Source organism: Polypterus senegalus, chromosome 6, assembly GCF_016835505.1.
Source record: "Polypterus senegalus isolate Bchr_013 chromosome 6, ASM1683550v1, whole genome shotgun sequence".
NCBI lineage: Eukaryota > Metazoa > Chordata > Cladistia > Polypteriformes > Polypteridae > Polypterus > Polypterus senegalus.
Window position 1 is genome coordinate 108,892,664 of NC_053159.1, and position 17,672 is coordinate 108,910,335.

The 17,672-nt window shown below is 34.2% G+C and overlaps 1 protein-coding gene across 4 annotated transcripts in view; it reads right to left on the reverse strand.

Annotated features, from left to right (window-relative positions):
- bcas3 (BCAS3 microtubule associated cell migration factor) overlaps nucleotides 1-17,672 on the reverse strand; it is an 846,307-nt gene that overhangs the window by 357,773 nt on the left and 470,862 nt on the right. For all 4 annotated transcript variants that reach the window (XM_039756733.1, XM_039756734.1, XM_039756732.1 and 1 more), the window contains 3 exons: nucleotides 12,272-12,372; nucleotides 5,784-5,980; nucleotides 4,969-5,066 (listed from right to left, as the gene is read on the reverse strand). In XM_039756733.1, coding sequence (XP_039612667.1) covers nucleotides 4,969-5,066; nucleotides 5,784-5,980; nucleotides 12,272-12,372 — 396 coding nt within the window. The remainder of the gene's footprint in view (nucleotides 1-4,968; nucleotides 5,067-5,783; nucleotides 5,981-12,271; nucleotides 12,373-17,672) is intronic.

The window sequence follows — 17,672 nt, forward strand, 5'->3', positions numbered from 1 at the left end:
TGTTACATTTTACACATGTTGCAGTTACCAAGGAGTACAACAGCTAGTGATAGCAATTAATCAGCCAACTCCTCCTTTTCTGTTTTTTAAGTAAACTACACTCTGGTAACAGGCATTGCTTAAAGTATGCCTATAGGATCTGGGTAATATGGCAACTTCTAAAAAAAAGACTTCTAAAAAGTGTATGTAGAAGGCTATTTTTCAGATTCACAAAGCACAAAAAATCTACAAATGTTCTGCAAGAAAGGAGCTGTCTGTGAATTTTCTAACACACAGTAATAGTAATGTATATCACAACAAGCATTAAAGCACATTCCTCAACTTTGCTGAGCATCTCTGAACAATCTAGAAAGACATCTGTCAGCATATTTTACACCCTTCCAATCTGAGCCATCTGGGGGATAATGTGAAAGAGCAGAGGAACACAACTACATCTGACAGATCAGGACATGTGAAAACACGGGAACCTCTGCTCCTCATAGTGGAACTGCTGTTTACTTCAGAACTGTTCTATGGCAGATGTGTGGATAGGATGGAAAACCTACTGTAGAGAATAAAAATTGCAATCAAGTGAACTCAACTTTCAAAACACTCTGCAATCATATACTACATAATTCATTATAAAAGTACAGCAACTGGTTTTAATATAAATATACATGTTTCTGCATTTGGTGAGGAAGGATAAGAAGAAGAAAATCAACTTTATTATTTGGCTGAAGTGTTCTACCTTAAAAATAAGTCAATTTTTACATGCATTTTTATTAGGCGTTGTGTACTTTTATGCAGTCAAAGTAAAATTACATTTCCACTCTAATTATTTATTATTAATTATTACTTGTATGTATTTTTACTGCAGGTCAGAAAATGTAAGTGAAAAGCCTGTTTTTTTCATTGCACCTTATTTATTTCCAAATTATTGTTGTATTAATCAAAATGTCAGTTTTACACAGACGATTTTAGAAACACATGCTGCATTTAAAATTGACAATGACTCCATAGCTAGCTTGTTGCCAGAACTTGTGAAGATGAGGCAGATAAATCTGCCAATTGTACCTTATTTTGTGTTTTTCTATACATTTGATAATTATTAGCACTTGTCTGCATAGTTTCCATGGTCAATAATTCATTTATTCAGGTGCAATGTGATAAACGGAATTCACTTTTCAATTGCCTGAAGAAGGGGCCTGAGTTGCCTCAAAAGCTTGCATAATGTAATCGTTTTAGTTAGCCAATAAAAGGTGTCATTTTAATTGACTTCTCACTTATCAAAAATATATATTTTTTTGCTTTTACTTTGTACTTACATGATATCAAATTTACCAGACCCCTTCCCACTGAGATCATCTGATGCCAGCCTTATCACCACCCCGATGCCTGGTTATATAACTCACGGTGAACAGTCATTCTCTAAAAGTCAATTTCTCTGACTCTGTCTGTGAGTGAAACATTCAAACTACACTTAATAACCCAACTTTTCTCTCTTGCATTTGAGATTGGTTATGTCCTTGCCTGTTTTAATCTTTGAAACAGTGAAATTAATCTTTGAAACAGTGAAATTAATCTTTGAAACAGTGAAATTAACTCTATACAGTGCTGTTTATCAACTGTTAGTTATTTATTATACATGCAATTTATTTTTATAGACACTCCCTTATTTTTTTATCATTATGCTTTTCCATTATCTTGTGGTCCACTTTATTATCTTACTGCTTTGAGTTACATTTTTGTGTGCTTTGTAACGTACACTTTGATAATATCATTTGTGAAATACACTACAAAAAAGATAAAGAAATAACGAACCAATTAATGATGCTACAGCAACTGATGAAAATAAGCTGTGAATCATCTTGGTCTAATTTCTAAGACGTGGAGTGAGAAATACTGTCAGAACTATACATTGTACATGAAGCACTTAAATTGAAATGTACAAAGCAGCAAGTGTTATACTGTAGGAGTTGCAGGGCTAATAATTTAGAACTTTTTCATAAAAAGCCCATCTAATACAATAAATTATATATAATACACCAATTGTTCTAAACCAAAAAATATTTTCTGTTCATACAATGTATTGACAATGTTCAGTGACCAATTACATATAAAAGTGACATCTCTTCATTACCATAGCATTCTGATATACAGTTTCTCAAGTAGCAGCATTACCATTTGTTAAAATAGAGATCTATAATGTTGTGTAAAAAACTGCAGAAAGGCAGCAAGATATAATGAAAATCCCCAAAATATTAGGCTAGTGTGGTGTACAGATCCTTCCATCATTATCAGTTACAATTACAGACCCTGGATTTTAAAATGATAAGATTTTATAATTAATCTGTTTCTGGCAATCCAGTCATAGCAAGTTACTTCTGCACACAATAAAAACAACAAGTTGTTGCCACTTAACAATGCAATGTATTTTGGGCAATGGTAAAGGTCAGAATTCAGAAAAAAATAAATATCATTTTGTTAAATAAAAGGTTCAATATGATGTTTAGATGTTGTATATAATTTGGTGTAGGCAAAATACACACACACCACCTCTTATTTAACACAACCAACTTAACTGAAACAATTCACAATAAAACGCCCCTGAAAAGTTAACTATTATGGAAATTTATTTTAACAAGATGAATATACTGAGGCGAGTCAATGTATTTTAATAAATATTAAATAGTGACACTTCTAAATATCTTGTGTAAATTCAATCAATGGGTGAGAAAGTCTTAAAAACAAAAAGCACTGCAACATATTTAATAATTTCTTGTTAGTTTGGTTTTCCTGTAAAATAGTGGCATTGTGAAAAGCAGTTATAAATTCATTTTAAGAGTATAAACCAAAAATTCTCGGGAACTGAAAAAGGACCAATATTCTTAAATAACCAGAGCACAATCAAACTAAAAAGCCAAGCAGAAAGAAAGGAAGCAGTCAATGCAGAGTCATCTTCTAAAACGCCTCAAGGTGGTACCCATCTTTTGTGCACAGGTGGAGATGCCCCGTGGGAACAAAGAAAGAAATAAATACTATTGAATTTTTTGAAAAACTCTTTGATTATTGAGAATAGTCCTGAGTGAGGACTCTCATAATCACACAGACTTGAATATGGCCACTATCATCAAGAACAAACCACCTTTATCCTCTACAAGTAATTACAGGGTTCAGGTCAAGAACTCCAGACCATATCAGTTACCTCTAGTGGCTTCGAAACCCACTCAAGCACACTGGACGATTTCATTCATGTGTGCCTTCCAGACACCAAGCTGGTCAGTTTAAAAAAAAGAAACTAGGCAGTACTCAAACCTGTCAGTATATGCCTGAAGCAGTACTTGGGGGATCGGACAGTTAGCAGTTTCACAGTTGTGCACTACCTGAATGTCTAATGCTCAGAAAGGAGGTAGAAACTCCATCAGCAATTGCTACTCCTAGATCACTCACAGCATACTATTTTACTATTATGTGCAGTTACAATAATGTTATTCATGTTTCTGTTTATTCATATATGTATGTATATATGAATGGGCATGTGTATAATTGTGTGTTTGTATAAATTAAAGGGGCAAGAAGGGAGACACATATATTTTAAATGTCTTCAATGCAGTTTAATGTAGAATTTCAATCTGTTCTCATTACATTAAATAAATCTACAAGATTTAATGTCTAATAAAGCACAAAAGAACAGTAGGCAGAGGATAAAGATAAGAAATCCATGATGGTAGGTATTACATGAAAACAAGTGAGAATGTATTCTGATCATGGCATCAACAATGACGTGTTCCTCAGCCAGTTACAATCATGTATCTTTGTGGCATTTACAAAATGAGATGGACTGTGTGAGATAATGTGTGTAAAAACAAAACGTCTTGAATTGCAAAGTGCTTTCAGGGAACAAATCACCGGGTGTTTTTAGCAAGTCATAACAGACAAAATCAAAGGAATTTCTCTCTCTTTTTTTTTTATCAAACTCAGAGAGATTAAGATTTTTTTTTATCAAAACTGAAAGCCCTGTCTGGATGGCACATTTCAGATGTGTGATTAGGCACAGATATTAATACTGATCATTTAAAGTACAGGTTTCTAATACCATGCTATATTTTGGGGAAAATAAACTATTTTCCACACACAATGTCAATTTTTTCAAGCAATATAATGAAACTAAAAAGCTGTTAGAATATTGTAATCATCACCACATAAATATCAATATTTAAAATATCTTGTTTTAATATTTTTTTGCTTTTTTTTAATGTATCTTTCTACTTAAAGCTCTTGCAAAAAAAGTGGACTTCAGCTCTCATAATTATGGGGCAGCAAGCAACTATAGGAGGCAGCTATATATTGTAATAACAATGGACATTTCATTTGTAGACAGAGTATCTCCTAATAAACCTGTTGCTAATAGGAAACAAGCTATAAAACATATTGTAAGATCAACAGTTATAATCCTTAGGATAAACATACACTTGCACTCTTTTGAAGGCAGGACAAAGCGATTTATTCAGATAAGCCAAGGCGCCACACCAGTTTTAACTCTGAGCAACAAGCAGTCAAGCAGTCAGATAAGCATCGACTCATAAAAGCTCCTGCAGACTCCACTGACAGGCTGTCCAATCTAGGGAATCACTTCCTGGTTCAAGTCAGGCAATAAAAATTTATGGTCTGCTTTAAAGCAAACTGAACAGGCTTTTTCTAATGAGCTTGCTTTTAAATACAGGGTCAGCTACTTCAAACCTGCCTGAGTAACAACATAAAATTAGACATGGCATCTCATTTATTTGCCACTCTCCACGTAAAGTCAATTAAGGCTTCAGATGACACTCACACGCACTCTTCCCAAAGGGCCACACAGTCTGCTCATTAATGGACACCCAATTGTAAACGTCAACTTAGCAATCTAGCAACTGGTGACTCTTGTAGTGCAGGTTACATTTAATCTCTGAGTCATGAAAGTAAACAACCATGAACACTTTGTTACCCTACCTGATCCTGTATCGATAATGGAGGACTGTCCTCTGCGATCAGTGGTCAGTCTTGAAGATCCAGGCATGCTGACTGGCTCTGAACGTACAGGTTGAATCCTTTAATCCAAAATGAAGCAGACAATTAGAGTTATTATTAAGTTTATTATATAAAATAGAAACCACTGCAATGTCTATGAAAGGACAATTCCTCCCAAAATGTTCTTATTAACAACAAATACAGCAATGGTAACTATTCTTGTCATCATAAAAAGCAACTGCATTTGATCTATTCAAGTTAATCCATGAAGTATAACTGCCACTTTCCTAATGGATCCACAAACACTGTAAATGAAGGAAAACTTTTTTATTTATTATGTTAATTCACTATACACTGTGTATATAATTTTACAATGGCATGGTGATGTAATGGTTATCATAGCTGCCTTACAGCTACAGACTCAACATGGGTGGTGTTCCAAGTACACCAGTCTTTGTTTTACATTCCAAAACATGGAAATTAAGTTAACTGGTGACTATATATTGGACTTGTATAAGCAATCCTGGGTATATGTGCAGGAGGACCCTGTGTTTTACTAGTATCCTGTCTAGTTGTGATGGGTATGACAACAGTCCCTATCATCCAAAAATGCATTTTGTGGGAGATAATGATGACTAAGAAATGTCTTCCAATATTTCATATTGAAATCTTTTTTAATTTTAACATAAAAATAATCTTAAATAAACTTTAAAATATTAAAGCAATGTGTTGATAGACCTGTAACAGTAAAAATGTATTGAATATAAACAAGATATAAGAAGAAAATATCTGCATACCTCAGGCTATGTAGATCTAAATCGTCTGTGACAAAGTCGAGTAAAGGCTGTTGCCCATCGTTTGGCCCCTGTGAGTGCAGCACAGAGGAGCTTGATGAAATCACAGTAGTCTGGCCAGAAGGATGAATTGTCTTGAACTGAAATTGTGGCCCCATCCATAGCCGCCTATGTGGCCCAGTATGTGTGACAATTTCCACCTAAAATAGTTAATAGCAGCCATAAAAAACTAAAAAAGTCAATATAGAAAAAAAATTAAAAAATAAGTAAAAAAAAAAAAAAGATTCAGGTTTTGCACCACTAGCAGCAACTTTACAAAGAAAACTGGGTTTGAATGAGGTGAGAATTTATGTCATAAATTGTGATCATAATGTTAAAGGATGTTGTATTCATTTGGATAATAGAATACCTCTGATTTGACTATTTGGCCATTTGCACGCATCTACAGTAAGTGGCATGACTGTAAAACTATAATAGTAAAATATACTTTAACAGCTGGTATATACACTTACCCACTGTATACTGCCTAGGGCCGTTTCTTCCTTGTCCCATACCTACAATGCATTCGACTCTCAACTTCTTCCATTGTGTTGTATTTACTGCTCTAAGTTCTGCCTCATGATACTTAATGCCTGTCTCATATTCTAGGATAATCTGTAGCTGACCGGAAGCAGTGATTTTCCACTCTGAGTCAAGTTCACCCCCAAAAAAACATCCATTTAGCAGTGCTACCCTTCATGTTCACTAGAAATAATGCACAAATGCCACTTACAGAAGATTATTAAAGATAGAGACTATAATGATCCTCTGCTGTTTACCTAACAAACCTTAAAACTACTACCCTATGACTGTTAAGGAAACATTGCAAAGCTAGACCATTTGAACTTCGGAAATTTAAAAAATTCTTCTCACCTACTACTCTTGTGTCTTAAGCAGCTATTGCTCAAATGATGTTAATAATTTTTTTGGATTTACTGAAATAAAGCCCCCTAAACAACACCCATTGACACACAGACAAGTAACGCTCCTTAACCTAAGCTGCACACTAATTGTTAATTGTGACCTCTGACAGCTCCTCTTGTCTCACAAACGTTAGTGCAGACTATGCTTCCTTGTCCTGAGACACACCTTACTCAGTCAACAGACTATTTTTAGTTTTCAGGAATAAAGATGCATGCTGTGGGTTCTGTCTGTACCCTCAGGGCAGGTCAACCTATAACATCACAATAACTATGCATTTTCAGTTAACTAAAGCAAAAACAGGATCAGAAATGCATCATTCAACTAAATTTAAAAATAAAACCTGCATTTCTTAAACAGATCTCTATTTTTAATATAAAGATGTTTTATAAACTACATTCTCTGTGTGAAAGCTCCTTAGTGACTTGGGAGGAGAACAGATGCCAACTTTTATTGTCATCGTAGTAGAGCTGCAGGCTCTCCAGTGTAATGCAGATCTCCTGCAGTTCTGAACCAAAATAATGCTATTCACAGGTCTCCTTAGATTAATTCTGCTGGCTACAGACCACTGTGGAGCATCTGACTGAACAGTGCCACCACTCATTCACACAAAATGACTTGACATTCTTGGACTTCACAGTGCAAGTGACACTGCAAACTACAGCAGATCACATTGGATGTCTGTATTTTCAGCACATATTATTTTTAACACAGACTGTCAAACCAAAATGATGTTGTGGTCACTTAAAAAACAGCAATGAAATATGACAAATAAAAGGAGTAGTTACTATTCTCTAATATTAAAGAAGCACATCCATGTTCTTTTGCTTATCGGGTGGGGCTTGTAAGAACACGAGATTCCTCAAACTTTTAAACCAGTAGATATCTTGCCTAATTTTTCAAACCTTACTACTAAACAGCAACAACTATTTATCTATGATAGAATTATTGCACCTTCAGTTTTAGCATACTGTACTGCATGTGTCAGAATCCTCAAAAATGCTCTTTTCTAAAGGGAACTTAAAAAGCAGCAAAAGTTGTAGATTTTTAGACAACACAGAGTTACTACTGCAAGTTCTAGCTATTACATTATAAATATATTATAGTCACTCTCGCCTTAAACAAAGAGATGCACCTCTGCAATATGCTCTCAACTTAAATGTGGTTAGAAATCTTAACTGAAGAGTTTAAGGTTCCAAAACATCAGGAAATAAATCTTAGTAAAATAAATAGCAAGCTCAGGAAAATTTTCATACCATACTGCAGTACACATTAAATATTTTTCTGTGCAGGAAGATGACACTCCTATATATTTCGCCATATTTGAAGAATTAATATAATGAACAAAATGTAATTAATAGCACTGCTTTATGCATCTGTGCAGACATTTACATGTACAGTATGATGGTGTTAGTAAAAACAGTTGAAGTATGTAGCAGTTATCCAGTGTTTATGAAAACAGGTATGGGAAATCAATGTGGCCATGGATTCAAATTACTTGCTTAGCAAGTCCATTACTTCACGACTACAACTAAAACTCTATACAATGGGCCTGGCCAAAAAAAAACTGGGATAGATCATGGTGAGCAGCACACCAAGAATGCCTGGCCTACTACTACCACAATCATCTAAGTGAGTTTTCATGGAAACCTGCAGCTGGTCTTCTCAAGAAGAGGGAAAATACCACACTAAAAGTGGAGGATTGTATGACAGACCACCATAGTACCTGGCTTGATTTCAGGCTTAGCAGCATGAACTGGCATCAGATCAATTTAAGTTATGATATCAGTTTCAAACTTTTGATGAGGGCAACCAGATTCACAAATGGTAACAATAAAGAAAACAATGAAATCCATACAACACTGTTGAACAGCACACAGACAGAACAGAACAGTACTGCCTATAATATGTTAACCTCTATATTATTTGAAAAGACATCAATAAAAACACACAGTGATTGATATTAAGGACAAACCAACCTAAATTCTTCATTTGGAACCCAATCTGTATAGAGGATACATCATATGCAAATTTCTAGTCAAAAACTTTTCAGAGTACTACCTTCACCATTCAGTGCTGTGGACAATGAGCATTTGGTGGACTGCCAAACTCTGGAGGTGATTTCTATGTAGTACGCTTGCAACATTAAGCTTGCAATATGCATTGTAAGCTTAGAGTGTGAGAAACATTTCTAGGAAGCCAACATGCAGAATTTGTGTGTGTGTAACTGGCACAGAATTAGTTTTGTTAATGTTGTTTAAAAGCAAAAGCTTAGAAAGAAATAGAAATTGGCAGATAAACAACATGAATGCAATACATAGATGTTAAAGCTGAAAAGTCTGATTGAGAAAATGAAAAATAAGGCAGACTCCCAAGCACACTCATAATGCCTCCAGTGTGAGTTTGAGTTGCTATCCAACATATAAGTACAAAAGGTGCTCAAACTAAACAAGGAAATCTAGCTGAAAGCAATAATGAAACTGTGTCGTTTCTTTGGAAAAAGAACTCAAACATTTCTGGGAAAAGCTTGGAAAATTATAATAAGTTACGGATATTACTGAAAACTTAGTACAATAACAGCAATTGTGTCTATTAAAATTAACCTGAAGAAAGGCATAAAAAGAAATGTTAACTGCAAGAATGGAGAGTGTGTTTCTTTTAACAGAGTCTTACACAAAAATGTTAACCATTGTTGTTTTAATATTGGTCAGTCATTTATTTGCTCTTTAAACCATAACTTTCTTAAAGTAGAAAGTATCATAAGTTATCATAACATAACATAAACATAACATTATTACTTCAGAGTCATGGGGACTTTAACCATGAACTATAGTGTGCACCTTTAATATATGCTTGAAGGTCTTATATTTTGTTATAATATGTAGTTTGCAACTCCACTGCTTATCAGTAGATACTGCACTATAAATGGCTAACTTGCTCAATTTCAAGCTTATTTACTCAGTTATTAAATATTATGATGACATTTGTTAGCCAAATTTGCCAAAGTGTTTGAGATAAAGCTATTGACTTTATTTATAAACAAAAATAACATAGCACAAACATTTGGTATTAACAAAAGAAAAAACAGGCACATTGTATATTAAAATAAAATGGCACATAAATAAATGTGCATAGCAATTTTAAAGTCTGAAACTTGGTAAATATATCAATCAACTTTCTAAATTAAATCTGAATTTGTATAAAATGAGACTTCTTATAAAAAAAATGCAGCTAAAAATCTAAAAGTACAGACTAACCAATTAATTCTTCAAAATCATTGCAATTAATGATTAGCAAAAATTATTAAATGTACTTTAATTAAATCTTAAGTTAAAACTACTTTCTGAAATGTCATTCATATTTGCATACTGAAGTATAAAACAAAAACTATTATTGATTTTCATGTAAATATTTTTACATTATAGCTTTTAACATGTGACTGTTTGACCACGGCCCTAAACTGCACAGCTTCAACTCAAATTTGCCTGCAAGCTTCTAGTCACTTTTGTAGTTTTTTGACACCTTGCCAGTACACTGAAGATCAAAACAAAGGTGATTTTTTTTTTTAAAAGCCCTGCTGAATTTCAACAGCAATCTAAAAAGATTCTTGGCAACTAAAACTAATTACATTTCTAGGAACGATTTAAAAAAAAATCTGTATCTCCTAATACGCATCTGGTGTAAACTATTGCAGTTTAGAATGATTTAATCAGTCTATTAAGAAAATTACACAATGGACAAGACAATGAAAACAAAACTGAACAAACTGTTCAGAAATTTCATTTTCTAGAAGCAAACAGCAAATGAATCTCTGAAGTAAAATTTTAAAACAAAACAAACATGTTGGAGGCCCCTAATTTTTAATAGCAAGCTAAATGACACTTCAAACACACAGCTGCCTAAATTAGGCCACAGAAGAGGATTGCTGTATTTTTTCCAGTTAACACCATCAGTGTTGCAGAGCCGAGAGATAAACAGATGCCACTGCAGTTTTCACTCAGGCTATGGACAGATGTTCCCCCCAATCCCTCCTGCTGTGTTCCACAATGACATATTGCATCCACTTCACACTGACAGCACTCATTACATACAGATCCTGCTCAAAAAGTAAAGCAAAGGAGAAGCATATTTAAATTAAATGTCTTTGTTTTTGATATTAAATTTTAAATATAAAAAACACCACTACAACCTTTTTCAAAAGTTCTCAGTTTAGCATTCAAACTACATGTTTATATTTAGATGTCTTGCTTGAGTAGTTGAAAACTGAAAAGCAGTTTAAAAAGTGAATGGATTTTCTAAAAAAAATGGTGTTCTTAAAAAATCCATCCGTTATATGTTCAGACAAAAAATAAGTCAGTGTAAGTCCTTCCTTAAGGACACTCCAACATAGTACACAGTACAAAGAAAGTCTTTTCTATTAGATAAATATTTTAGGCAAAACTAAAAATAAGAACTGAAGAAACTAGAAGAAGTATCAAAAGCTATATAACTCATTTAGTGTTCTGTGTGTGAAACACAATCAGGATGTGCCATCAAAATAGATGTACCATATAAGGCAAACCAATATGACAGCATATGTCATGGAATCCATAAAGAAAAAACACTCCAATGATGGCTAAGCTAAAAACACAACACACCATGCAGTACAATTTTCACAAGGGTAAAAAGTGGAATCGGGAAAGGCAATTGTCAAGGTAGCAAACATTGTAGTTTATAATTTTTAAAGTATACCGTGTCATACTGAAATGCTTAAACAAGGATTAATACAGTTCTACTAGATCAAAATATCTGGATCATTTTTGTGTTTACTTTGGCAAAGAACGCAAATTAAAATAACAATAATAATAGTAAAAGGTAATGATACTGGAAACAGTGGGAAAATTGTATGATTAGAAACTTCGTCTTCTTTAATGTATTTATTTAATGTGCATCAGTTATCAGAATTCAGGATATGATGAACCTTAGAATGCTTTACATGCCTTACATAATTCATCTTAACTATTTACTTTTTAATATGATGCAGATTTGCTGTAAATCACTAGTCTTATTATCTCAATCAAGTTAAATTCCTTTGTGACTACAGAGAAGGCAGTATGGTTCTTTGGTTTATTGTTGTTCCTGGTACACTATTTGTGATGTGGAACCTGAAGTACTTCATCTCATTCTCTGCCTCCAATCTGCAACACTATCCATCATGACTGTCCCACTATTTCAGATGTTCAAAAGCAGCTTTAATTAATAAACAATTACACATTTCCTCTGAAGTGCAACAAAGTGCCAACTAAAACTAAAGGGTAATGGACAGGAAATTATTAAAGCACAACTAAGACTTCCAAGGCTCTAAGCTGATCCATTTTGAGGTAGTACACAGATAGCTAACATTGCTTACTTATTGACAAAAGGATAAATAATTAATTTTGTTGGAACATTCAGACCTAGAATTACAATATATGTTGTGTACATGATTGTGAATAAAATTGGCACGTCAGTAAAAATATCCATTATTTATGGTAATGTCAAAAGAGCCTTACCTGAGACAGCCACCCTTCATCTTCCTGCCCACTGTGATCTGATGCCAAACTGTCATATGACTCATGTCGGGTCATAGGACCAGGGCTTCCAGGAGGCTGCACTGTAGATGAACAGAAGAACACATACAGGTTAACTGAGTTTAAATTCTGACACACGTTGCATAGCTGCTCAAAGGACAGATGGAACACTTGCAGGCTTGGATAAGCAAGATTTAAAAATGATGTCCAATGTGCGGAGCTAGCTTTGGGCTATGACATATTTTTCTTCGAAATTTGATTTATATGGGACATAATAATAAAGTTGTCAGGTTTCCCTTCTGACATGTATTCTGGCAACTAAGTCCACATGTAAGCAAAGGGAATTCAAGCAATAACACTGTCCCTGCAATGCAAACATGGAATTGGGCTTTGAAAATATCATAAAACATGAATATCGTGACTTATTACAGTATATACAGTACACAGTAAATTTTGTACAAGTGCACAACTGTTAGTGACTCTCATGTATTCCCAGAAATTACAAGGAAGAAATGGGAGGAACATTCTTTGATTTTTCAAGTGTTCTCTAATAGAAAAGAACAAAGCTTTATGTGTTACATATTAAACCCAAGCAGAACTCCTCCTGGCTTCTTGCTTCAAGTGTGTAATAGCTGTTCCCTAATTAATTATTAATGTGTTCCTACACACTGAGAATAATTCTGAATGATGTCCACTTGTCAAGAACAGCTAAGTTCATAGCAAGACCAATCTGAATAAATTCTTTTTAAAAGACAAAGTAAGATCCAAAGACAAATATATCTATACTATTACTATACTATTTGAAGTGTATAATCAACAGTAAAGTTTTCAACCACTGCTCCATTTAGCTGTCGACCAATTGTAAATAAAAGGTAATGTTGTTCATGCTTGTAACTTTAGAGATGAACCTCACAAATGAGATAGGGAAGCATTCTGTATCATATTAATAACAAAATGTACAGGAGATGAGACTGAGTTCACATGTAAGAAGACTTACGCTGTTTTATTCCAGTTTACAGTTTTATGCACAGGTAGTTTTTTTAATGGTAGCTTTTTATTTAGCAATTCAGAGGTCATGAAAGATAAGTGTTTTCAGCTTAAATGTAATATTTGTTGTTCTCTTTCTACTTATTTTATTGCAGCTGTGTTCTAATTCTATTCATTGTATGCTAATGCATTTTATTTGCTCATATAAGCTGCTTTTTGGTGTCGCTTAATCACTAGAAAACTATCCATCAAAAAAAGGAGCAAACAGCCAAATAATCCAAGCATAATGTTCAAACAATAGGCTACATTTGAAAGAAAAAAATAAAAACATAATCGAGGTGAGATTGGAAAAATGTACTTGACAAAAGACAATTATAAGGATGACAATTAGAAACTAGAAACGTGTTCATTACTAGTACATACAAAGCTAGCTACAGAATGATTTTATTATATATATAATCCAAATTAAAAGGGAAGAAAAAAAGTAACAACTGCATATTGCATGTTAAATCAATACAATAAAGCTGTTTTAATAAAAAAGGAATAATAAGTAGCAGCACTGTCAAATGTACTATATATACACCACAGAAAAAATCATATTAAAGAATCATGACCATCACCCCAATATATTTTGTCATTTTGCAATTATTTTAAAGACCCGTATTGAGAATAGAGAAACCTCATTACTTTTCTTCTTTGAAACTGTATAGTTTACTTCAGCGTTACAGAGCAGAACAGGGCTAAATAATTACAATTACAAATTGGCAGTATGTTCATGGCTTCTATTCCTATCAAATTCTTATCTCTTAATTCATTTAATTGAACTTCTAGATTAATCATATTTCTAGTAACCCTAATTCCACATTAGCCCAGTCAGTTGTACAGTACAGAATAAACGCAAATAGAATTTGTTTTTTTAAAATGAAACAAAAAAAAAATCCATTTTTATAATAAATTTTCTATTTAGAATGTATTTCTGCAACTTTTTTTGTGAGGGGATTGCAAACTAAACACATCTTTAAATTGAAAACTAGAATGTACACTTATATGGGTTGTTTAGAACAACCTTGTTCTATAAATGTTACTATATAGTATACTAATCCTTTTTACATTTTAATTATTTAAGTGTAAGCGAAAATAGGTTTTTATGTTTGATTGTAACACCAGAATACAACTTAAAATAGTTTGAGTATTAAAATGTAATGCAGTGAAGTGTTTAAAAGACAGGGCAGAAGGAAGATCATAATTTGCTCTGATTGTTCAACATTTCACACATTTGAAATAATGAAACTGAACTTTGAAATACTATAACAACAGATATATAATTTCCTTTCTTTCTGTGTATATATATATATATATATATATATATATATATATATATATATATATAAATATATATATATATCTATACTAAAAAAAGGCAAAGCCCTCACTCACTCACTCATTCACTCACTCACTCACTCACTCATCACTAATTCTCCAACTTCCCGTGTGGGTGGAAGGCTGAAATTTGGCAGGTTCATTCCTTACAGCTTCCTTACAAAAGTTGGGCAGGTTTCATTTCGAAATTCTATGCGTAATGGTCATAACTGGAAGCTGATTTTCTCCATTTACTGTAATGGAGATGAGCTTGAACGCCGTGGGGGCGGAGTTTCGTGTGACATCATTACGCCTCCCACGTAATCACGCAGTACATAGAAAACCAGGAAGACCTCCAAAAGCGCTGAAGAAAACATGCATTATATAATTGAGAAGGCAGCTAAACAATAAGAAGCGGCGAGTGACATATACAACCATATTCATGAGTTCTGCTACTTGGAAACAAAGCACGATGTAAACCTACACTTTAAATTAAGTTCATAGACAGGCTGCCACTGGCGCTTGTAATTTAGTGCCTGCCCATATAAGGCCGTCCGTCAGCGGCAATCCAATAGCAAACTGCCACGGTTAAATATTCACGGGTGAAGGACTGTGCTTATGCAGAGGAAGATGAGATGGTCAGGGTGGTGTTTGACACAAACTCAGCGAAACTGCGAGAAAGTTTTAAGTGCCAGGACTAAGGTAACATTAAATACAGCCATGGACATAGCACGAGATGGCACCAGCACAGCTGGGAACCTTCGATGCATGTACACCGAGCGGCTCACGTGAACTGACGCAGTGCACAGATAAAAAGCAACAGTTCCAAAGAGCGCTGAACAAAAACCGAATTACACAATTGAAAAGGCAGCAAAAATATGAAGCGTATAATACAAGCATATTCATAAATCCAGCTACTGCGGAAACAAAGCACACGGTGAAAAAGTCAATGTCCCGCTAAAGGAAGACAGTGTAAAAAACCGTGCATGCAGTGTGTCAGGTCTCAGATAAAGAAGAAGACGAGCTGTTTATTGATGCAGTAAGAAACGAATCGATGAATGAAACCTGTCATCTTTACAACGATTGACAAACACGGAATGTAACTTGAACACAACACATCCTACAAATACGAACCTGATTGAAAGAAATAATGATAATCAAATCCTTGATGACAGCAACACTCAGTAACACTCACAAAACAAATACTGTATATTGACAGTCATGTTACGTTATTTTTAAAATGTTCCCTTTTCTTTTCTAGCTTTTTAACACACTACTCTCGCTGCGATACGCGGGTATATATATATATGATATATATATCCCGATCTACATACTCGAATAATGGATACTTTATTCGCCATCAATGATTGTTTTGGTAAAGCCATACTCAGTGTATTCATTAGATGAACGGTAAAAAGTAAGAGCGAGGGAGGATGACTTATTGAGGCATGCAGGCTGTAGTGCGCCAACTCTATCTGAATTGCGATCACATTTGAAAAAATATATCTTTTCAAGTTCTATTTAGTCCATATGTGTCAAACTCAAGGGCGCGGGCCACATCCGCCCGGCGTAATTATATCCGCCCGAGATCATTTTATATACTGTATTATTGTTATTAATGGCCCGGTATATGAAGCGCTGGTAACACAATAAACTACAGATCCCATAATGCAGCGCTTCAGCTGCCTTGCCGAACACTTACGCGTTAATCAAGTCTAGCTTATGATGCTGCAAGTTATTGCGAAGCTAGCTCACACGATGCTGAAGAGAAAAGTTGATTCTGAAAATAGAGCCTTTAAAACCGATGGGAGGCTGAGTATATGTTTACTGAACCCGTGTGTCTCATTTGTGGAGCTAATGTGGCTGTAATTACAGAATTTAATCTAAGACGGCACTATGAGACAAAACATCAGGGTAACCTGAATGCAATGCAGAAGATACAGAAAGCAGAAGAATTAAATAAGAATCTGACACTTCAGCGGACGTTTTACCCGTGCACAATCACAAAGTGATTTCAAGTGAAGCTGCTTTTATGGGAGACACAAATGCAACTTGCCCCACTTTCCCTGTTGCCAAGTAATGTTAAACCAAGTCGTCACTACGGTGTTCCCAAATCGCACTTTGCTGATAAACTGAGCGCACTGAGTTTGCACGGCGCTTTGGTGACTTTGAAGAACAAAAAAAGTCCGTCTACATGCGGCTCGAACCTTGTGCATGTTTGGTAGCACATATCTGTGTGAGAAGCTCTTCTCAGTGATAAAGACTAACAAAACAGCACACAGGAGTCACCTCACTGATGAGCACCTGCAATCCATCCTGAGAATCTCCACAACACAGAACCTCACACCAAACATAAACGAACCTGTTGCCAAAAAAAGATGCCAGGCGTCCAGCTCTAAAATGACATATGAGCAAAGACAACTGAATGATTTGATTTGTTATTGCTGAAAGGAACACATTTTATTTATATTTCTAGGTTTTGTTATGCAGCATGTTCATATTTGAATTTGTATAATTTTGACAGGATATATTTTTATGGAGAGCAAAATCTTTTGGGATATTTAAAATCTAAGTTTATTTTTTATATAAAATTACATAAGAGTAAAGAAATTTGAATGTTTGTTCTTTTAACGTTTACTTTATTTCTAACTTGTATAATTTAGACAGGATATATTTTTATGGAGAGCAAAATATTATAAGTTGTTTAAGGTTTGAGTTGATTTATTCACGAATAATATTCCTGTCTGTTTTTACCATTCCTACCAAAGATATTTCTGTCGACTAAATAAAAATTCCTTCTATTTAAAATTTAAATAGAACTTGAACAAATACGATAGTTCATAATATCCACGCAGACTTGCACATAAGAGCGGGAGTCATCCGTTTTAACAAGCAGCGTATTGCACTGATACGAAATAGCTGTGTGTGTATATATGTAGATATGTATGTATATGTATATATATGTGTGTGTGTATGTATATATATATATATATATATGTATTTGTGTGTATATATGTGTGTGTATGTATATGTATGT